The sequence below is a fragment of the Nothoprocta perdicaria genome, unplaced genomic scaffold, assembly GCF_003342845.1.
Source record: "Nothoprocta perdicaria isolate Ctin4 unplaced genomic scaffold, notPer1 scaffold_3, whole genome shotgun sequence".
NCBI lineage: Eukaryota > Metazoa > Chordata > Aves > Tinamiformes > Tinamidae > Nothoprocta > Nothoprocta perdicaria.
Window position 1 is genome coordinate 1523769 of NW_020455532.1, and position 22754 is coordinate 1546522.

General features: G+C 49.7%; 2 protein-coding genes across 3 annotated transcripts; one reads left to right on the forward strand and one right to left on the reverse strand.

Moving 5' to 3' along the window:
• Positions 1 to 1714: 1714 nt before the first annotated feature.
• On the forward strand, positions 1715 to 13218 carry OPRL1 (opioid related nociceptin receptor 1). Of its 2 annotated transcripts, none has more exons than XM_026042136.1 (4): positions 1715 to 1779; positions 1936 to 2189; positions 9641 to 9996; positions 10258 to 13218. In XM_026042136.1, exons 2-4 carry the CDS (start codon positions 1963 to 1965, stop codon positions 10782 to 10784), a joined length of 1110 nt encoding a protein of 369 aa, XP_025897921.1. In that variant the 5' UTR covers positions 1715 to 1779; positions 1936 to 1962; the 3' UTR covers positions 10785 to 13218. The 2 variants fall into 2 exon arrangements, with proteins under 2 accessions (XP_025897921.1, XP_025897923.1); XM_026042138.1 differs by having other exon boundaries at positions 10261 to 13218.
• A 6392-nt stretch (positions 13219 to 19610) lies between these two features.
• On the reverse strand, positions 19611 to 21369 carry NPBWR2 (neuropeptides B and W receptor 2). Its single transcript, XM_026042105.1, has one exon. The coding sequence runs from the start codon at positions 21326 to 21328 to the stop codon at positions 20330 to 20332; it is 999 nt and encodes a 332-aa protein (XP_025897890.1). The 5' UTR covers positions 21329 to 21369; the 3' UTR covers positions 19611 to 20329.
• Between the last annotated feature and the right edge of the window lie 1385 nt (positions 21370 to 22754).

Consider the following 22754-nt stretch of genomic DNA (forward strand, 5'->3'; position numbering starts at 1 on the left):
TCTGGAAAAAATCCTCCACACCTAGAGGCAGCATCTGGAAAGTTACCCTAGCTGCAACGACTATGGATGCAGCTGTTATCTTGAAATAGATAAACTAGGTTATCTTGAAATAGATGAAGCTTGTTTATCCACAGCTGGGTAGAGTGTAGTGGTGCTGCTAGGATTTTAAGGGTAGGTTGGGTGGATGAAATACTCGTCCTCTAGCCAGGTCTTTGTCCTGGGAGCTGAAGGTGGCAAACTCGGTCCCATCTGTCCCTCGTCTCCAAACACCAGGCTCTGTCGAGTCAAAACAACCACTGCAACAAGACAAATAGAGGAACATGCTGTATTTGCTGCACTGCCTTAGCATAAAGTGAGTATGTGAAGGGCTAAGTGCATTTATTGGGGTGGGAGCCAGCAGAGGAGAGTGGAGGTGAATTTGCAAGTGCTTTTCCCACAGGCTCTTGGGCTGCCCAGACGTGCTCTCCTGCACTGATTTACTGCTGTCCTTCCTCTAGCCTTTGAAAATCAATCCATCAATGATTAATGTCCAGTGTTTATCTCACACTCTTGTTAATGTGCTGCAGCAAAAACCTTCTTTAAGGATTAAAACTGTGTTTTATGTGAGGACTTCATCTATGGGTCATGTTTTCCCCTTGCTCCTTGTCAGAGCTAGGAGCTCTTCTCATGAGAGAGGGAAAATCACCTTGTCTTAAGCAGCACCTACTGTACATGCTAGGTGGTGAATATCCCCCCAAATGCATTAAGGTGGAATTAAAATAGGGGTAGCTCTGAGGATATCTATGGGATTCCCAACCAGTTCTGCACTGGGCTGTCAGCAGCATCTAGGGGAGAACTGGAACTTGCTGCCCAGAGACCCTCTCTGCTTTATCTTTCAGTCTCCTTTAGGGTGAGCAAAATCCTGTTTTGAGCTGGAAATGTCCTAAGCATCTGAGAGCAAACTTGGAGGTTCTGCGCAGTGCTGTGGTGCTGAAGCCGTGCCAGGTTTGGGAAGGCAGGGACATGCAAACGTTTGCGTGGATTGCCCACCCTAATACAATTATTTTAGCATTGCATATTTCAAAACGTGCTGCTGCAGCTCTGATCCTAAGTGTGGGGGGGGCTTAGGCTGCAAGAATTTAACAAATTCTGCTTAAAAACTGCAAAAATAAATAAATAAAAATCTTTGTCCTCCCGACGCCAGCCCTCTGCCTGCTCGCGGCTTCTAGGTCACCCCGTGTGGTGGCTCCCGCGCTGGCAGAGCCGCCGGGTCGCTCAGCTGCAGAGCCAGGTGGGGTTTGGCTGCCCGGAGCAGCGTCTCTCCAAAACCCTCCCCGCAATTCCCCAAAACCCTCCCGCAATTCCCCAAAACCCTCCCCGCAATTCCCCCAAACCCTCCCGCAATTCCCCAAAACCCTCCCGCAATTCGGCCTCCTCGCGGCGCCTGCGGAGGGGGAGGCCGCGGGGGGAGCGGGCGGGGCTCAGGTGCGGGCTCGCGTTCCGCTCTTCTTTTTTTTCCTCCTTCCTCCTTTTCCTTCCCTTTCTCCTCCTGCCTTTTTTCCTTACGCAGTGCGAGCAGCCAGGCAGCCGGCGCTGGCTCTGCCCAGCCCAGCCGCACTCCTACCTCCCTCCCTCTTTATTTCCCCCCGCAATCCCTCCCTTTTCCCGTTAAACCCGGGGGCTCCGGAGCGCAGCATCGCTGGCCGCATCCCGCGCCGGAGCCGCGGGCCGGGCGAGGCTGCGGCCGCCGCTGTCGCCGCGTTGTCGCCGCGTTGTCGCCGGAGCGGAGCCTGCGCGCAGGTGAGCGGGTTGCGGCGGGGCCGGGGTGGGCGCGAGCCCCCGGCTGCTCCCTCCGCATTGCCGTGCGCTGGGGAAGGGGCTGCTCTTGTCCCCGCTTGCCCCCCGCTTTGCTGCAGCCCCCTCATTTTGCATGTTGGAACCGTCTCTTTGCCCCAGGTCCTTGGCGCGGGCTAGCGGTTCACCATGGACCCCCTCTTCCCTGCCCACATTTTGGAGGACCCCGACCTGAGGAAGCTGCTCAACGACTCCTCCATGCTCAACCTGAGCTTCCTGCCCAGCAACTGGTTCAACAACGGCACCGGCGACGGCTTCTTGCCGCTCGGCATCAAGATCACCATCGTGGTGGTCTACTCCATCGTGTGCATCGTGGGGCTGGTGGGCAACTGCTCCGTCATGTATGTGATTGTCAGGTAGGACACGCAGCCGGCATGTTCCTGGGTTGGGGAGGATTGGAGTGGTCCTGCCCCTCAAAATCCCACCCGTTCAGGTGCTTCGCTGCTATTTGCTAGGTGTTATGCAGGTAAAGATGTGGCATTCGTCTTATTGCTTTGCCAGTATTTTTCTCCCCTCCTAGGCATGATGAAGGCTCTCACCAGCTCTTTCAGCTGCCCTCTGGTGCCTCCTAAAGTTTAACCCAGAGAATGGAAGAGAGCAATCACATCTAGAAAAAAAGTGGGGGGCTCTGCAGACTGTGGGGCTTGGGGCAGGGGTCCCTGCAGAGGGGCAGAGTGCTGGGGTGCCAGGGTGCCTGCTCTGCAGTGGGATGTCTCCCTCGGCGCGGGGTCTGCACCCAGGCCAGCTGCAGGGGCTGCTCCCTGGGGAGCTGGCATTTTCCAAAGCACGATCTAGATCCCAGGGACCGGGCTCGCTGTGAGGCTCCAGGTTATTTCTGCAGGGGAAAGTCGTTCAGGTGGCTAGAGGAACTTGTTTGCAGTTAGGGCTATAAATAAGACGTGACGGGATGGGGCAGGGGTGAGGACAGCTTGTCTGGCTGCAGAGGCCGGCGGAGCAGAGGGACAGAGCGCAGAGCGTGCTCCAGCACTGCCGGCCTCCCGCACGCTCAGCCACCCCCTGCGCTTTGCACGGGTCCCTGTCTGGCTCTGCTGGGCTTGAACCACCTCATTTCTGAAACGGGAAATATTTATCTTCCCTTTAAGTGCTAAATAGTTTGTGTGCATCAAGGCTGTGCTCCAGCTGAAGCCAGCCCTTTCCTGGTCTGTGCACCTTGCATGCTAAGCACAAACTTCCATTTCGCACATATTTGGAGCAGCTTCCTGGCACAGGTAGGTGCTCTCAGCCCAGAAGAGACCAGGTACATCTGCATTCTGCTCCATCAGAAAGGCTGAAAATGCTCAGCAGCTGTTTGGGCATTGAGATGAAGTCTGGCTCTTGTTGGGAATCCTGCTGGTTCCGAAGCATCCTTCCCATGTGTCCCGTGGCTCTGCTGGGACAGCAGCTGCATGGTGAGCTCTGCAGCATCGCAGGCCTGTGCAAGGCTGCATCTCTGCAAGGGTGAAGCAGCCCTGGGCTTTGTCAGGCTGCCTGTTGGAGCTCTCTCCGTGGAGGACTTTATGGATGGGAGAAGGGATTGCAACAGCATGGCGGAGTATGAGGATGGGGATGGAGGAGGACTGTGGTGCCCCAGTGCTCTCTTTGGGTAGTCCTTGCCTTGGTGGCACTTGGGGTAGTAGCATTTGGTCTGGCTCAGTGTTTGTGTAAGATGAGGCCTTTGGACCCTCTTGCACCAGCTGTAGACCCCGTGTCCTCCCATGCTGTGTCCTAGAGCTGGAGCATCCCCAAGAGCAACATGTGCCCTGGGCATGGTGGTGCTGGGGCCCCCTCGCTGGGAATCTCTTCACGTGGACTTCTATCCCAGAGGATTGCAGCTCCCTGGGAGCTGGGGTGGGTGGAGGGGAAAGTCCTGGCCTAAATGCTGACACCTCTGGGAAGGAGAAGCCCTGGGAGGAATCTCAGCCCTGGCTGCAAGGGTCTCGTGGGGTCTGAAGAGCTGCCGTGTTTCTCCCAGCGGGTCAGGTTCCTCTTTGTGGGTGTGATGCTGCTGGCCGTGGAACTGGGACCAGTCCCGGCTGCAGCCTCGTGCACAGGGTGGCACCGGGAGCACGAACCTGCTGGTCCCCATCGGCCACTGACTGCATCAGCTGCGACTTTATTGCCCAGGGTTCATAACGATCCCAAAGCAGCATCCCAGTCATGTTGAGAAGGATGAGTGCATGGTGCTTTCCAAGAAAGGAAAGTGAGGATTTCCTGGGATTTTTCCTGAAACTCTGTCCTCATTTTCTTTTTCCTGCTTTAAAACAATCAAAAACAAGTGGCCTCCTCTCCCCTCAACCTTTGTTTTCTGCCCCTCCTTCTCAGTGATCCCTATATACACAAAATGCTCTGCAGATATTTTTACTATTTGGCTTCTCTTTTCGGGGGGAAATTTAGCCATTCTTCTACCAAATCTCTATATGTGTGATGTGTGGAGGGAAATCCTACCCTGGCAGCACATGCTTAAGAGGCTGCTCTTTTCTATTGCTTCTCTCCATGGGCATCTCCCAGCTGATGCTGGGGGGCAATGGCCTGTGACTGGTGGCCAGGGGTAAGCCCAGTGACTGGGACTGCCCCAGGTTTAAATAAAGGAGAAAAAATAGGCTGGATATCAAGCCATAAGCCCTATAAATGTGGCTGTGCAGAGCAGTGGGGCTGGACGGCAGCCCGATGGGCAGGGTGCCTTGGGAAGCTTCTCTCGCCAGCTTGCAGCACTGGAGCTCCTGGGCTCTGTATCTTAAACTGTATCTTTCAGTGAGCTGCAATCAGGATGCTGGCATTTCGAGGTAGGATTTGGGCACTTTTGCTGATGTCATGGCTCTCCCGTTTGTGGAAGAGGAGCAAAATGTAATTGCAGCCCTATGGGCGCTGCTGCCCTGGGCAAAAGGCGCTCGCACGAGCAGCCTGTGCGCACACGCAGGAGCTGTTCCCTGCTTTTGATCTGGTTGGGAAACGCAAGGACTAATATTGGCACTCGAGGAAACCAGAGGCTTCGGGAAGACTTTTTTGTTCATCTTGAACGAGTTTCTTGCAGGGCTCGGGGAGAAGCTGCAAAGCCTCTTGGTATTTCTGATGCAAATAAATAAGAATCGAAGCCTCTGCTGGGTTTTCTCTGCTGTAGAGCCCAGCCTCCATCCCTGTTATATTTGGAGCGGTTTAGCAGTTGGAATGATTAATTTATAGTCGGGGGCAGCCCGTGGATCCCCATGCGGCCCCTTACCGGGGTCTCCCCGCTCCGGCAGCACTTTTCCCTCCTGCACGGAGCAGCTTTTGCTGCGAGCTGGGGCTCTGCAGGCAGCGCGGAGCTCGCTTTGATTCTCCGTATTGATTTGCACCGTTTCCGAGCAGTTTAAGCAGCCATCTAGGCAGATTAGAGCTGTTGGGCCCCTGGGTTTTTATTGGTTGCTTTGTCACTTTTAGGCACCTGCATGCTTAAAATTGACATTAAAAGGCTCTTGCTGAAGTTGATCTGACCGAGGTGAGGATGTGACGGGGCAGGATCTTCTCCATCCGTCCTGCTGGGTGTCCAGGCTCTGGTTTGTGATGATTCGGATGAGCTCTGTGTTGGAGCTGCTCATCCTGGGCAATGAGGGATGCTCCTGCCTGCAAAGTGCACCCGAGAGCACAGCCAAGCTCATGACACCCATGGCCAGAGGCATCTCCTGCCCGCGGGAGGCCAAGACGGATTTCATCTCCTCCAAAACCAGTATTGATCCCTGGAGAGAGGGCATGAGCTGCCGTGCAGTGTGACCAGTTAATTAGGACGTTGCAGCTCTGTTGCCTCCTCAATAGGAGTCTCTAAGGGAAGAGCCGTGATCGTCCGTGCGTCTCAGCACGGGGATAGAGTGGGTGGTTAACACAGCGCCAGCCCCACGGGTGCCAATGAGGGGCCACCAGACCTTGGCACGTTGCTCTTTCTGTGCCCTCTCTTAACCTGTGTCCAAAGGGCTGAGCCCCATGGGGACCCGCGAGGTGAAGGGGATCAGCTGCCTCTGCAGCCGTGCAAGCTTTTTAGTGCAAAATGGATGCAAAACTCCATTTCTGGAGTTTTGCAGTGCTCCTCACAGCTGCCCCCGTGGGGATGCACGTGTAGGCTCGACAGTTAAGATCAAGGCATCTTGGAGCGGATAGGGATGTGAAAATGGGCTGGCTGTGATGGGATCCCCATAGTAAAAAGGAGGGTGAAGCTGAATGCTGAGTTAATATCGATAAATCTCCTGTTTGGGTGTCCTGGGAGAAGGCAGGAGCAAGGCAGGAGCAGAGACCTGGCCAGGCAGCCCCGTGGGAAGATGCTCCCTTGGAAAACTTCCCCCGACCCGGTGCAAGGAACGGCTCTGCAGGGAGCAAACGTCCCCCGTGGGCTCATCCGCGTCACCACCGCGCAGGGGGGACGCTGCCGCCCACGGCGTGCTGGTTTAATCCCTCTTTTTGAGGGATTAGGAGAGAATGCTGCCGGTGCCTGGGGAAAAAGAAGAGTCCGCAGAGAAGCGATTAATTGATATTTTTTCTTTTTTTTTTCTTTTTTTTTTTCTTCTTTTTTCTTTTTTTTTCCTTTTCTTCTTTTTTTTTTCTTCTTTTTTTTCTTTTTTCTTTTTTTTCTTTTTTTCTTCTTTTTTTTTTCTTTCTTTTTTTTTCTTTTTTTTTCTTTTTTTTTCTTTTTCTGGTTGTCGGTACTGAACATTCTGGAGCTGTTTGGGAACAGGGGCTGGCTGCAGCAGTGCTGGCTGCCTCGCAGGGCGCACGGGGAGCGGGGCAAGGAGCAATTCAGTGCAAATGAATCTTCCCACCTTCTAAGAGCCCAAGCCTGGCTTGGAAGGGGGTTCGGAGGAGGGAAGCTGGCTGAGGACCAGCTGCCCTCGCTTGCTCACCCTGCAAGGTGCAGCTGGGAAGAGCTTGAAGGCGGGGTTTGCAATGTAGACATCCCAGGTTTAGCATTTTTGGAGATGGCTAAGTTACTCTTTATTTTAAAATGCAATTTTCTCCTCTTTTGCAGAGAAACTCTCCTGTGGGACTTTTTTTTTTTTTTTTTTTTGGAAGGGGGACAGAACAGGCCATTTGATCTCTGAAATATCATGGGAATGGTTGAAGCTCTAGCCAAGCATACAGAAGAAAAATGACTTTCTGAAGCAGTCTTGAAATGTTTTCTGTTACTCCCAACAATCTGGCTTGGGTGATTTGAGTGCAGAAATTGCCTCATTCCCTGGAATCTCTTCATTTCTAAATGCCAAGGCAAAGTTCAAGCACCCTTTTGTCATTTCCCTTTCTAAAGGTGTTTTTGGCAAGGCTGGCTGGAACAGTCTTTTCTACCACCTAGATTTGATAAATGTGCCGCTTTTTTTGTAAGAAGGGTCTGAATTGAAACTCCAGATGGGAAGAAGCTCGATCTTTGGGCAAGCTTGGGCAAGGCCAGCCAGGTCTAGGGAATGCAAGAGCAGTCCATGGCTCCCAGAACACCTTTGCCAAGGCAGTCTTGGATGATAGGATAATTTTCTGAAGTCTGAGTTGAAAAAATATATATATTTTTTAATATGTTTGAATACAGGATAGTGATTTAATTTCCTCTGTGGTACCTCAGGGCAGGGAGGATGCAATATTCCCTCGAGTCATCTACAAGGAGTGAAGCTCGGATGGTCTGGGAAGGATGCAGTGCTCAGGGCAGGCAGTTCCCTGCTTTGCCCTTCTGCAAAAGAAGGGTATTATAGGTGAAATCAAACCCTGTAATACTCCAATATATTATAAACCAGAGATTATGCGGTAGTTCATGGGTTTCAGCGACGCTCTGAAATGAACTTACCCTTGCTTGGTAGCACAGCATGATGTGCCCTGTGTCTGGCACCGTTCCACCAAGGCTGTTATTAGTCCTGCAAATGCAAGGTGTTTGGGAGGTTTAGAATCATCTCTGCATTTTAGAGCTCATGCTGTCCATGGGAAGCCTGTTGTAGCCGAGATGGGAGGCTTGGGAGCGGAGCTACCGGTTCTGTGGGCTTGATGTGCACCTTGGGTGGACGAGCACATATTTCCTTGACTCATTCCCCTCTTGAAATGGAGATGATGAACGTTAAGAGCACAGCGAGCCTTGTCTTGGGGCAGCTGGTTCAACATTCCCCCCGGTAAAAGCTGTGCTCTAAGGACAAAACCCTTTTTGAACTGGGCTGATTCAGAATTTTATTCCAAAGCGATATTTCTTCATGGAGACTCATTGTGATATTTTGCCCGGGGTGAATGTTTCTCCCCAGTTTGTAGGCATTGGCCAGCACTGGCCGTCTCGCCCGCTCTGGCTTGACAGCCCCAATCAACCATAGTGTTTGGCCATACACTCCTGCACAACAGCTAATCACGTCGCCTCTGGACCCTTCAAACCAGATTACTGGGTAAAGCTCTCACCAGTATTCATAATAACGAAGCCATATGTGATAAAATCCTTGATGAGCTTTACTTGAAGTCATTTTTCTGAAAGCACAATCCGAGCTGAGAGCCTCGGGCTTTTCTTGCCTGTGAAGCCGATGGGAAAGTGCCGTTTCTTTCATCCCAAGAGCTGGTTTGAACTTCTGTCAGTAGGATGTGGGAGGTAGGACTAGAAGGGTGGTGTTCAACTGATGTGATGTGAGAAAAACGGAGCATCTCCTTCCGAAAGTGGCAAAATGAGTTCTTCAAGAGACATCAGCTCCTCACCCAGCACCTTCCCTAGATGCCAAATGGGGTGGAACCTGTAAGTCTTTCCCTTTCATTTTTTTTTGGGAAAAAATACAGTAAAGATGCTTTTCTTTTTTTCTTTTTTCTTTTTTTTTTTTTTTATCAGCTTTATGCACTGCCTGAAGCGATTACCTAAAATGTTTTCTGGGTAGAAAGGTGCCCTTTGATAAAAGAGAGGGTAATCGCTTTCTCTGGCTCACAGTTCCAGACGCTTTGTTTTTTTGCTGGATTACTTGAAAAGCATCTTCTGGTTAAAGGGAGGTGCTGCAGGTTTTTTTTTTTTTTTTTTTTTTTAATTTATTTTTTTTTTTTTTTTTTTTTTTTTTTTTTTTTTATTTATTTTTTTATTTTTATTATTTTTTTTTACCTTTTAGTAATGTTTTTGCTGCTGGCTACTGCTATGCATGCAATTAGTGTTCACAAGTATCGTCTTGGTGTCTTAGGGTTCCAGTTACTGCTCATTTGCAGATGTTTTGTGCCCTTTACAGAGCGGTTGCAAGACACGTGTACTCCAGATTACACTTCGAAATCAATTCCATCGCTTTTAGAGGGCTGGTTCCCCTCCGTCCCCCTCCCTGCTCTCCATCTTTCTCCTCATAGAAGATAAGCAGGGAGCTACTTGTGTAGAGAGTTTCTGATGTCTGCTTTTTGTAACATTAAGGGGGGAAAAATGTGATGTTAAGGGGAATTGACTGCAGAAGTATAGTGAAAACTAGAGAATTTTTAAGTCTCCATGTATTCATGGCGTTTTCACTCTCTGCCTGCTCTCAGACCTTTTCATCAATCTTGTACTTTTGGGAGACCTGTACAGAAGTCACAGTAGAACAGGGCTCTCCCTTGCAAGAAAACCATCCTTGTGTTTTCTTGATTGTTAGGTGAATGCGTTTCTCTAGTGTTTCATCTTCAAGTGAATTTTCAGAGAGATTCTAGATGGGAGAACAAAAATATGACAGAGTTGTGTCCATTTGCATGAAACACGGTGAGAGTTTCCAGACTTCATTTCCTCCTGGGCTTCAGGAGACTGGAACCAGGGTCATTCTAAAATAAATACTTAAATTATCTAAATGGTAATTTATACCTAAAGGCTCCAATTGTTGTTCATTGCTACATGTTTTAGGTTCACCAAGATGAAGACAGCGACCAACATTTACATCTTTAACCTTGCTCTGGCTGATACCTTGTGCCTGATGACCTTACCCTTCCAGGGTACAGACACGTTCCTGGGCTTCTGGCCCTTTGGCAATGTCCTCTGCAAAATTGCCATCTCCATCGACTACTACAACATGTTCACCAGCACCTTCACGCTGACCATGATGAGCGTGGACCGCTACATTGCCATCTGCCACCCCATCAAAGCGCTGGACATCCGCACTCCCCACAAGGCCAAGGTGGTCAATGTGTGCATCTGGGCGCTGGCTTCTGTCTTTGGCATCCCAGCCATGGTGATGGGATCTGCAGAGAACGAAAACAACGGTCAGTGAATGTGTGTCCTGGCGGGAGGGAGATGGTGGTCAGAGCAACCTTGGGTGCAGTTTGTTGGGTACCGGTTCCCATAGAGGGCTAAACTCATTGCTCTCAGACTGTCTTAACTCCTTTCCCTCTGCCCTTGCCTCTTGTAATCCTGCCACTGCTTTTCCAGTATTAAACATACCTAAATTAAGCTGAACGTAGAGGTGCTTTTGCTCCCAAAGCAGGTTTGCTGATCTTGCCTCCTCTTTCCTTTTTTTTCCCCAGCAGAAATTGATTGTCTAATTAAGCTCCCATCACCGGTGGATTACTGGGATCCCGTGTTTGGCATCTGCGTCTTTCTCTTCTCCTTTATGATCCCCGTGTTGATCATAACCATCTGCTACAGCCTCATGATCAGGCGACTCAAGAACGTCCGTGTCCTCTCAGGCTCCAAGGAGAAGGACCGAAACCTGCGGCGCATCACCCGAATGGTCCTGGTGGTGGTGGCCGTCTTCATCGTCTGCTGGACGCCCATCCAGATCTTCGTGCTGGTGCAGTGCCTGGGTGCCAAGGCAGAAAGCGAGCTCGAGTTGGCCATCTCCTGCTTCTGCACCGCGCTGGGCTACGCCAACAGCAGCCTGAACCCGGTGCTCTACGCCTTCTTGGATGAGAACTTCAAGGCGTGCTTCAAGAAGTTCTGCTTCCCCACTGCCTTCAGGACTGAGCTCCAGATGTCCAACAGGATGTGCAGCATTGCCAAGGACGTGGCTTACGCCTGCAAGAACTCGGAGGGGACTAACAATCCGGCCTGACTAGGCATGGAAATTCCCATGGTGGCCGTGGCCCAGCAGAGTCCGACCACCCCCACGTCAGAGCTGACTCAGATAACGGCTCTTTAGCAGGACCTCAAAACTGAGAGGCAATTCTGGGGGTCGGGAAAACCGGATTCTGCAAGAGCCTGCAGAAGGTGAGCCAAATTGATGCATTTTTAATTCCAGTGCACCCTGCACTGCAGAATGCGTTTGAAAGCAGCCCTTTGATTCCCGAGAACCTCTTGTGGTTTGCAACACTATGGAGACTTGGGGAATTAAGGGGTTTAAGCCAGGCTTTGCTCCTGGGTCTTACATCCTTGCTGCTGGGAGACGGACAAAATGCAAACTCTTCTTCTTCCTCCCTGAGCTGTTTAAGATGCCATCGGCTCATAGGGCTCACCGGGCGCTCGCGCGTGGATTTTATTCCTGCGGCATTGCTCTGAAATTAGACTTTGAAGCCACCATGGGGAACAGCCGCCAGACAAAACCCTAGATCATCTCCAGGATGAGTCATCATGCAGTGAAGGGAGCAGGGGATGGGCTGGTGGAGAGAGAGATTCCAGCTGTGCGGAGCCAGGTGAAGTGCCGGGCTTGGGAACCTTGGCGCCAAGCCTGGGGACAAGGACAAGGGCAGCTCCTGCGGATGGAGGTCTGCAATAAACCCTCTGCCTCGAGGGCTGGGACGAGACTGTTGGAACTGAGGAATCTCAGGAGAGGAGAGATGGATGAAACGAACACAGATGCGTGTTTACATGCTGCTATTGCTGTTTGGTTTTATTTTAACCCTGTGTTTTCAGTGTGATAGTGGACAGTGTCTATCTATATAGACCCATGGACATCTCTGCATTGCTATAGGTACAGCTGTGCCTATACCTCACTGGATTTCACCTTGCCAAGCATGCCTTGGAGAGCTTTCCCAGTAAGAGACGAAGGAAACTGTGGCCTAAATATGTGTATATTTCTGGGTAGAGGAAAGCTGCTTGGAAAGAGCTGGGCTGGCGGCTCCTCCAAAAGACATGGACATTTCTGCTAGGAGGGGCAGCCTGGGACATTGCCACCCGCTCCACCTGAGGAACGGTGTACAAAGCATCTCCAAAGGGTGGAGTTTGCAACTATTTATTTATTTATGAATTTATTTTAGTGAAGTGGTGGACATGAAGTGGGGACAGAGGGTCCCTTTCCCCTTGAGAGCTTGGGAGATGCTGCTGAGGAACCACCCCTCCTGCCAGCTGTGGATTGATTTTTAGTTTAATTTTATTATTCTTTCCTCTCCCTTCCCAATAGCACAGAGGATAATGTGTTAGAATGAAATGCCCTGTCATTTCATTTGAAAATAGAAGCACTTTGGAAGAATTTAAGCTCCAACTGCCCTCTGTGCAGGCTGGCTTGTATTCCCCCTTATCCTGGGAAGTTTTGGGAATGGCAGTGAGTGGAGCTGATTAGGAATAAGGTGCTGACATCCACTTGGAAAGGCAGGATCAATTCCAATGTGAGAAATGGCAGCAGCCTCTGAACTGTACAGTCTTTGTGTGTGAATATATTGTGCTCTGGTCTATGAGATTCCGTATTTTTAATGTATTGATTTGCCAATATTTTAATGCTGTCATGTTCTTTATATATGCTATATAAAAGAATCCAATGTTATATTTCTAGGTAGAGAGTTTCCCTTATGGTTGGGCTTAAAATATAGGTGCAATTCCAGTGTCCCACGTGTGGGGCCCAGATTCCTTGTAAACTGCATGAGCTGGAGAACGGCTCTGGCTAATTGGTGGTTTATTGGGAATCTGGAGGGATATCAAACCTGGCAAATAGAAAACACGACAAATAGCACCTCTCTCGAATAAATGAAGAGAGAAGGGTGGAAATCTGGGCACTTTGAGCACTTTTTAATGGACATTAACCCCCAAGCACTGCCTGGGAAATCTTGTCCAGCCCCCCAGGCTAAAACCCCTTGTGTGCCCAGAAGCACCACCCAAGATCCGAAGATGCTGCCGCCGCATCCCTGCAAAATCAGGTTGGTGGCTCCTGTATCCATGGATAAATTAGCAGCACTGGGCAGTGAACAACCTCTTGCAAGCTGGAGCAGCTCGCTCAGGAGCAGCTGCCCTCCCTTTTTAGTTCTCAGTTGGGTTTTTCAAGAGATTTCCGTCCTCTAAAAATTACACCCGTATTCGGCAATTTTTCTAATTTTGTTATAAAGACTATGCTGCGATGATCTTGCCTAATGAAGTACTCGATAAATGTGCGTTTACGAAGCTTTTGGGTAATTTTGTGGCCCTCGCAGTGAATGTGTTTCGACATTCTGTTCAATGCTCAGTGGAATTTGTTATCGGAGCAAGAAACCTGAAAGCAGAAGCTTTATCGTCCTGTGCCTCTGGAGCTAAAGGCTCGGGAGCAGCCGGCTGGCTGAAACGCGGGCTCTTTAGTTCTCCTCTGAAATGGTTGTGTTCCTATGATTTTACAGTTACTGCACTTTCCTAGGTGGCTACTTGTGTGCTTTAATAAAGGAAAAATAAACTGCCTGTGTTCCGAATGCTGTGGAATTGGAGGGATTTAATGGTGTGGAGCGATGCTGCCGAGATGTCTGCATGCGGGCTTATTTTTCCAGCTGAAGCCATCGCCCAGCACGCATGGCAAAATTGAAGCATCCTTTTAGTGAGGTTAGTGGGAACTTCTATGTTGGCTTTCCCTGGCAGCAGCCTGGAAACTGAGGGGTGAAGGTGATGGAAAAGTGTTTGCACCAAGGTGGGTATTTGCAGGTGGCAGGTGATACCAGGAGGGTTTTTTTTTCTATTGGAGGTGATAATTTTTTTACAGGAAAAAAAGAAGTGGGTGAGAAAAAATCCCTGATATTTATTTCTTTTCAGTTCTTAGGGCAAAGCCGTAACACAAAAAAAACTTATTTGCAAAGCAGGCTCTGCTAGAATGAATTTGCTTCCCAGCCCCTTTCCATTGACTTTCTTCCAGCTATTTTTGGGGGAAAAGAGTTTTGCAGCAGAGCAAGCTCCTGTTCACGGGGGAAAAACACCTTGACATTGGCCAATAACCCAAAGAGCCGGTGGTCCAAAGTGAGGAAAAGAGATGGACTATGAGACAGCAGAGCTAGGTGTGCACACTCAGTGGCTTTTTTCTTGTTTTTGGTGGGAAGGATGATTTTTCAGGAGCCTTTACAGTGACCAGGGTGGGGATAATGTGCTACTTTTGCACAAATCACACACGATATAAGGCCAGGCTTAGCATCGGTAGCATGTTTCTGGCTTGGCCGCGATGGTGCTGCCCCATTTCTGGAATGTGCAGAGCAACGGGCAGACCTGTGAAGGGCCTGACAAAGAGCCCTGCTGCTCCTCAGCTCCTTTTGCTCCTCCTCCCAGCCCTCCAGCCTGAATAAATTGCAGGCTAGCAAGGAGGAATCGATCCGCGGAGCAGTGTGGTCACGTCTCTTGGCAACGACGCTGTTAATCAAGCATAGAAACCCACTCTGCTCTCCCTCTGCCTTCGTGCACCGCAACGGCAGCCGTCTGGGCGGCAGCGGGGAGGACGTGGGCAGGGCGCCCTTCCCGTCGCAGCGCAACGCTGATGGGTTCTGCTTCAGCACCACCAAACGCTCCCTGCAATGGAAAGCGTGGGATGACGTCCAAAATGAGCCGGGATTGCCTTCTCTCTGAGATACTCTCGCGTCCTGCTTCTTGTGGAGGTGCCTCTGAGGGTCTTGGGGGCTAAAATCCATCCCTCCCCCTTGGTACATGCCGTTCTTCCCAGGAATGTGCAGGTTGGATCATTCATGGCTCCTTGCACCATGGTGTCATGCATGGTCTTGCCTCTTGCTCCTGCTTTCTCATATCCTCTTCCCTCCGTAGTTCTTCAACACCCTCCTGTGCTCTATTAGGTAAGGAGCAGGCAAGCTGGCTCTACCACCTCCTAAGCGCTGGTTTTTGTGTGCTTTTAGTCTGGGCAGCAAGCGCTGTCCCTGTCCAAAGACCACACCACACTGATTTACTCAGTGATGGGGAACATAAACACGAGCTACAGAGACAATACATAATCAAGATTAATGGCTTTTCAGCTAGCTTTCCTCAGTGTGAAATGAATGCTGTGCTGTGATTTGGCTATTTAATGTTTGTTCAATGCCAGGCGTTAAGAGAAATGTCTCCATGTGCTCTGGTCATTTTGGACCTTCCCTAATCTCAGCGCTCCACTGTTTTTGCTTTGCTTAACCATGGAGAAAATTCCTGGAGAAAATCACTTGCCTCTGGGGATTACGTGTTAAAAGAGCGGAAAATGAGCCCGACCTCTGGTGATGCTATTTGTCCTTCCTCCCTGCATTCCTGGGGTATGGATGGTATGGAAATCTTCTTGATGTGCATTGACCCCACCTTTTGCTTTGACATCTACATGAGAGTAGAGCTAGACCACGTCCAATTGGAAGACCATGTCTTGACTCCCCTTGAATGCTGCCCATAGATCCACCAGTCCCTGTCACCTCCACGGCAGGACGGTGGCTACTGATCTTGTCTTGTCACTGCTGCTAAGAGGAGAAATGTAATTACATCCATATCGTTTGCATCCGTTTAAAGCAGCAGTGGGCTGAGTCTCCCGAGATGTACTTCATTGCGTTGAAATCCCTCTTTATTCATTATCAGCCACTAATCTCATCGGAAGGTTGAGCTTGTGAAATCGAATCCTTATTTCTCCGCTTTCCTTGTTCACCTGCTTTATTGAGTGATCTCTGGTGGATGTTTTGGGCTTTGAGTTCTGATGTGGCTTGGTCTCCAGATATTGAGAGGCAGAGCACATGGAGATGACAGAGACACACAGAAGACCCAGAGAGGAAGGGCCTGGTTGTCAAATATCTTACACCCAAATAATAGTTTATTTTCCTCCCTTCTGCTCCCTTTACACTCTGTTGCTTGCAAAAAGAATCTGTCTGCCCCCATGGAGCAAAGACTGGGGAGAAAACCTCAGCCAAGGTGATATCTTCTTTCTCCTACACCTAGGGAAGGGGAAATAAATGCCATCTGGGACGGAGCAGCCCTGATGAGGGTCAGACACACCTGAAAAGGCAATAAATGAAAAGGATGCATGTCCCTACATTAGGAGAGCCCTGAAAACCCCTCTGGTCCTCATCAAGAGCTGTGGCTCCTTCTTCTGCTGTGGTCCTGGATGGGATGTTCCAGCTTTGGCTTTGAATCCTCATTGTCTGTGTCTGCTAGTGGTGAGAAAAGAAGCAATTAGAGGTCAAAGCAGAGCGATGTTCGTTCTCGGCTAAGACAAAATGTCCCACCTGGATGGTCGGGCACTGAGATACAAGGCCCCAGGAAGGACCATGGCCAGAACAATCTAGCAGAGCTGGGATGAGCTGCAGGTGGGGTGGATGGAGGCTGCTCATCTCCTTCTGGACCGAGCTCTGCAGCCTCCCTCTGTTTAAGTAGCAAGTACCGGATTTGGCTTTAGGCACTAATGGGAGTGCCTGTTTTTTTTAATCTAGACAACAAATGTATTTTTTAAGGGGAAGATAGCCACTAAGCAGCTCTCGAAGCTTCAGGCTAGTGCCTAATTCCACTTGAAGAGCTCTGTTAGATAATTGTAATACTTTTCTGGGAGAAAATAGAGCAATTGAGGCTGGTAATTAAAAGCTATTCAGACAGCTTTGATCTTTCCCTCCGCATCTTTATTTACCAAAAACAAATGTCAGTTAGAAATTCTGGGCAATATTTGCCATCCTTGGACTTGTCATTTGGCATTAAGCTAACTTCTTTTCCACCCAGAAAGGAAGTGCTGGGGGAGATGAAATGGGGCAATATAGCATTTGGTTTTCCAAGTTTTTTTTAAGGGTTTCTGTGTCATCCTCTCTGTAGTAAGGGCACCCATGGAGCATTTCCAGCCGATTCATTTGCATGAGTTTATTACCATGAGCTCCTGCCCTGCTCCAGGCAAAGCCCAGGGTCTGGGACACGGAGCCACCAGCAATGTCTCCACATGGATCAAAGAGGGTCTTGAAATGACCTCCTGGTTTACTGGGTGAAAGAGACCCCAGGTTGGCAATTCCCCTTCTTCTCAAAAGCTGGTGGAAAGCACCAAATCCAGCTCACATCACCCAGAACTGACCGGAGGTGAAGGAAGATCACCAAGGTGGGTTTGTTGGGATGGTTGGGGCTGGTGGCACGTTAACACTATCTTTCCCCAGCAGAGATGGCACCCAGAGGCTCCAGCATCCCAGGGACAACAAGGCATGTGGTGGGGACAAGAACGGGCAAAGTATGTATTTTAGGGTTTTTTTTAATATATATACACACTATCTTTTAGAGACCTTTCTGCTTCACATCTGCAGTATTTCAGGTTTTCACTCATCCATTTTAAATCTCTACTTTCAGATTCTTTTTTGCACCTGAAGATACTTCTGCAAACAAGGCTGTGGTGCCTCGGTGGCGATTACTTCTTTTCTTACCCCAAATCACAATTGACAGCAGGATGCAGCCTGAGACAATGGAAGTACCAGGGGATTACGACTGTGCGTGGGAACAAGTCGGAGACTAACTCAGACGAGGACAATTGATGGATACTGTCATTATTCCTCGCTGCTGCATAAGGACCTGAAAGGCAATAGTAATTTCCAATTCCCACTTCTTATCTTGGAGGCCTGCGTTTAAAGCTGGCGTTGGGAATACAAGCCCTATATGAGCCCTAATTTAAGTTCCTGAGGCAGAAAACAGCTTTTTTTTCCATCTCCCCCAAGGCTGACGAAGCGCCGTCCTTGGGGATAGTTTGTCCTTGTGGTTCCAGGAAAAGCAAGAAAGGGAGGAATAAAGAAAAGGGGAAAAAAAATACTCCTGGAGAGAAAGGGTAGATCCAAACCTGCTGCCTTCCATGGGCGGGATGTGATCCTGCAGCCCTCAGCTGCTGAGGTTACCCAGCACCTCTGCACATCCCTGGGCTATCCGGCAGGGAAATTTATCCAGTGGTTCTCGGGGCTGAGCTGGCTTCCCAGGATAACACGTGGCCAGCTTGGCAGGGGTGTTAGGACAGCAGCCACGGAGGGTTCAGCCTCCGGAAAGCCTGGACCGCAGGTGGGTTTGGAAGGGCATTAGTAGGGATTTAGGGGAGTTGTTAAGGATGCGCTAAGGAGGTTGGCTGTGAGCTGGTGACATTCAAATGAACGCAGAGCTGTTCTCCTTGGAGTGAACCTGTGCAAAGCATGGGCAGATATCTCCCCAGGGGTTGTGTTTGCTCTCCTGGAGCCCATTTTGCCCGGGTAGTCTGATGGGAGGTCACCCTGATGCAGACGTGCTGTGGGGAGCTTGTGGCTCCAGCATGGAAACGCCGTCTCCTCCCTGTGCAAGGCTTAGCCAGGGATGCTGGCGATGCTGCCAGCGAGTGGCAAGGTGACAGTGCCACTTAGTGTAGCTGCAACGAAGCACAGCCACCACGGGGACAGTGTGGCTTCATCCGTGCATGGGGTGCAGGGGTGGGTGATGGCTGATGGGCACAGACTGCACTAAATTCCACTTGAAATGGTTTTATTTTATTTTATTTTATTTTATTTTATTTTATTTTATTTTATTTTATTTTATTTTATTTTATTTTATTTTATTTTATTTTATTNTATTTTATTTTATTTTATTTTATTTTATTTTATTTTATTTTATTTTATTTTATTTTATTTTTTTATTTTTTATTTTTATTTTTTATTTTTTATTTTTTTATTTTTATTTTTATTTTTATTTTTATTTTTATTTTTATTTTTATTTTATTTTTACTCTAAGGGGGATTGAACCCCAGAGCAGGTTGCCCAGGGGTGCTGGAGTCTGCACTCCTGCAGATAATCGGAGCCTAACAGGAGCTGGCTCTGGGCATGCAGCTGATCCTGCTGCAGGGCTGGCCTGGGCTGGATCGTTCCCAGGGTCATCATCCGGCCTTGGTGACTCTGGAAGTGTGTGAGACCCTGGCCATGGGTCCCTGCAGTGTCCTGTGCATCAGCACCCACATGCAGCACATTAATGCACTGGAAGCAACTGGGACAACTGATGCAAAGGGAGAAACCCCATCAATGGCACTGTCGGGTCCGAAAGAGGCTACCTAACAAAAAAGTGCTTTGGCTTTCAGCTTAATAACATATTAGCTTTCCTACAGACCTAAAACACCAATGAACATGGTATTATAGCTTGTTAAGCAGTCTGTGTACGTGGTGGCATCATTTGCAGCCACTCTGCACTCAGAGAACTGTTTTCCAGCTGGGACTGGGGAGCTCTGGAGCTCTTTGCCACCAGGTGGCAAGCGTGACGAAGATGCTGGGACTCGTGGTGTCCCTGCCCAGCACAGGCTGGCGGGTCTGCTCCAGCCTTGCCTGCACCCGGTTAAAGATAAGTCATCATTCTCATCTAATAAGGCTAATTCTGGCTAATACTGAGCCAGAAGAGCAGAGCTCTGACATGGGTATTAATAGATATTTACCTAGTAAGCCAAAGCTACCTTTGCTGGTTGGTCCCTGTGGTTTTTAATGTTATTTCTAGTCTCCAGACTCTCTTTCCCTTAGGCCTTGCTTACGTTCAGGTCCCTTGCCTTTGCTATTAAGTGAGGAATTTATCTGCTAGGCTTTTTAGGGCTTTTCTTGAGGCTTACAACACCCTAATCCTGCTCTGCATGGGCAAGATCCTGTTTTGCAGCAGGCAAAATAGAAGGCAGTGATATGGGATAACTGATATAACAGTGTGCATTAGTGAAAGGAGGCACACACACTGTTTTCCACCAACTTTATTTCATCAAACACTCCCAAATAAATATGTTTTTAACATTCAATGAAATAATGTTGTTAAAAACTTACAAATACAAAACGAAATCCCACAGTTGCCATAATATCTGTTGCTCAACACCATTTTTGAGATACAGATTTCGCTTTTGGTTTATATTCGAATTTGTGTTAACAAGAAAGTAGGAGTTTTAGAGGAGCTAGACATCCCTCAGAATCAAACATACGCCCAAAACACAAGTGTACACACACAGACAGGAAAATGCTTAGCTTATTTCTTTCAAATATTCATTTATTTTCCATTTTCTATGTCAAATATCTGAACACACTGTGGTGAATGGCAGTTAACTCTGCTTCACGGAGCAATCTCCCAAATAAATCTCTTAAGAACTGAAGCCTACATCGATCCTCAAAGGTTGCTCTCTTTCGATAGTAAGACATGGGAAGAAACTCAGCTTATCTGTATTGTACAGCAGATGGCAATAAAGGACTGTTATGGAGCAGAAATACATGTTCTGAGAGTGGCTTTCTGCCTTTAGGGCTTCAAGGTGTGACAAGAACAAGATTACGAAGATGCAGCTTGGAGAACCTGGGAGATGCAGAGGAGGAAAGCACCAGATTTACAAGGAAGGGGTAGAGTGCACGCGAATGATAACAAGCCAAGCGAAACACACACGTACAACGTGTCAATCAGAGAGAAAGGAGAGCACTTCTGCATTTCTTAGCCATCCTTTCAAAGGTTTGCAAAGTTGTCCCCGCAAAGCTGTGGGGGGAAAGGATCTGGGAGCCCCGAATGACTCTTTCAGGAAGTTCTGCATTCCAGCATCTTCCGGAAACTTTTTCGAAAGCTGTCGTCGAGGAAAGCATACAAGAAAGGATTGAGGCAGGAATTGGCATAGCTTAGACTTGTGATGAAGTAGGATATACCGATGACCATGGAGGTCTGGGGTAGATCCGTGGTCAAAGCCACAATGGTGGCCAAGTGGAAGGGGGTCCAGCAGAAGAGGCAGACAGCCAGGACAATGAAGACCATGACAGTGACTTTCTTCTTGGCTTTGTCCAAGGCTTTAGCATTCGAGTTCAAGTGCATGTTCCTCAGCTTGTAGAGCATCATGGTGTAGAGAATGCAGATGGTGGATACCGGAATGGCAAAGCCAAGGATGAGGGTATAGATCCTGCTGGCTTTGAACCAAAACCTTTCAGGCTTGGGGAAATTCAGGCCACAACTCTTGATCTGCAGGTCATCTATGTAGACATTGGCAAAGATGATGAAAGGGAGAACTATGATGGTGACCAGGACCCAGATGCACAAACTGACAATCTTGGCCGCTCGGTAGGTGCGATGTGGCATCCTCTTGGACCTGACTGTAGCCAGTACTACCAGATACCTGTCTATGCTCATCACTGTTAGGAAATAAATGCTGGAGAAGATATTGTAGTGGTCTATGGACAGGATGACCTTGCAGAGGACTTCCCCAAAGGGCCAGTAGTGAAGGAGGTGCTCTGCGATATTAATGGGCAGGACAAGCGTGAACAAGTCATCAGCTATAGCGAGGTTCAGGATGAACATGTTTGTCACCGTCTTCATCTTGGGGGCCTTGAGGATCACGTAGATGACAGCAGTGTTGCCTGTGAGCCCAACGGCACAGATCATGGAGTAAATCACGGGGAGGACGACATAGAAATCAGGTGCCTGCTCCTGGAAGGTGAAGTTGAGCTTCAGGCTGCTGTCCAGGTAGCAGCTGTTGCCTGCGCTGCTGCAGCTGCTGTTGCCTTCATCCCACCCTGAGCTGTTTCCCATGCTGGCTCCTGCTGGTCACTGGCTGCTTTCAGGTGTCCCTAGAGCCTCCTCAGCCGGGATGGAGCCTCTTGTTGGTGCCCCGAGCTGCACTCTCATTTAGAGACGGGTGGTTTCCGGAGAGCAGGTCCCAAAGCAGCATGGATCACCTAGCTTACCTCTCCTGTCCCCAGCCTTTGCAAAGGGAAAACTTTCGAAAAAGCAGAGAAAAAGGGAGGATAACACAAGGCTCCATGAGCAAAGCGAGGAAGAGGGTGAGGAGAGGGGGTCTTCTCGCTTGGAGCATCCCCCGAGCCCTGGCTGCTCCTGATCAACGGGCTGCGAGGAGAATCCTCATTGGGGCTGCAGGAGCAGAGCGGAGGGAAGAGGAGCCTGCCCGGCACCTGGAGACTGTCTCAGAGCCCTTTAGGGAAGCTGGCCATTGCACTCACACAACACACGAGTTTCCATTCCGGAGCAGAAGCAACACAATGTTTAATCAGTGCTTTCCTTGGGATCAGGGACTTCAGGTACTTCATCGACCAAGACTTCCCAGACGAGGCAGTGGGAGACACAGGGGCTCCCAGGTCCCTCTGGCAAAAGAAGGAGAGGCGGAAAAAGAAAAAGGAGAGGAAAAGCAATAGACTTCGAGGAGCATTTAAATATTTTAGGTTTATAACTAGAAATGTAAGAAACTTAACCCACGATCAACACAAGTTTTAAACCAGAGCTAGATTATGACCTCAGTCAATATGCAGACTATCCCCATCCCACAAAACTTGATAGGAGAAACCTGCGATTTCAGGAGTCCGGGATTACCCAGCAAAGGGGAAAAAAGGAAGTGCCCCGAGGACAGGTCCCCTTGAGGCTCCCTGCGAGAGCCACCCCGTCCCTTTGCAGCCCTCCGGCTGTAACCGCACGTGCTGCTGCTCGTCCCGCCGCTTGCAAGAATTCCTAAGGGAATGAGCAACCCCCGTGGGGAGCACAGTCGCAGAGCGGCCCCAGGCTCTGCTGGAAGAAGGGTCCCCGTGTGCATCCATCTGTCGGCGAGGACGGATGGACGGAGGAGCCGCGGCCGGAGCTGCTCTTACCTGGCGCGGCTGCGTCCGCGGCTGCCGAGCTGTGCCGGGGCTCCGCTCCCGGCGGAGGAGGCTCCGGAGCCGCTGACGTGGCCGGTCCCCGTCGCATCGTGGCGGCTCGGGGTGCGCTCAGAGCATCGGGGCCATCAGGGCGCCTTGCTCTGCAGCGGGCTGCTGGGTTAAAAACGGGCTGGTTTTACCAGGCGAGGATGCACGGATGTGCAGGGAGGGAGGGAGAGCAGGGCAGGCTTTGCGGATCCAGATGTGGTCCGTGCCAGGGCTGTGCTGCTCCCAGGCTTTGCGGATCCAGATGTGGTCCGTGCCAGGGCTGTGCTGCTCCAGGAGTGGCTTTTTCCCGAGCTGGGTCTCTG

What these genes read in the sequence shown, in the direction of transcription:
- OPRL1 (XM_026042136.1), top strand. Translation starts at nt 1,963, where the DNA reads ATGGACCCCCTCTTCCCTGCCCACATTTTGGAGGACCCCGACCTGAGG. An exon ending in GTCATGTATGTGATTGTCAG is followed by an intron (nt 2,190 to 9,640) that starts GTAGGACACGCA and finishes TACATGTTTTAG; the next exon opens with GTTCACCAAGATGAAGACAG. An exon ending in TGCAGAGAACGAAAACAACG is followed by an intron (nt 9,997 to 10,257) that starts GTCAGTGAATGT and finishes TTTTTTCCCCAG; the next exon opens with CAGAAATTGATTGTCTAATT.
- NPBWR2 (XM_026042105.1), bottom strand. Translation starts at nt 21,328, where the DNA reads ATGGGAAACAGCTCAGGGTGGGATGAAGGCAACAGCAGCTGCAGCAGC.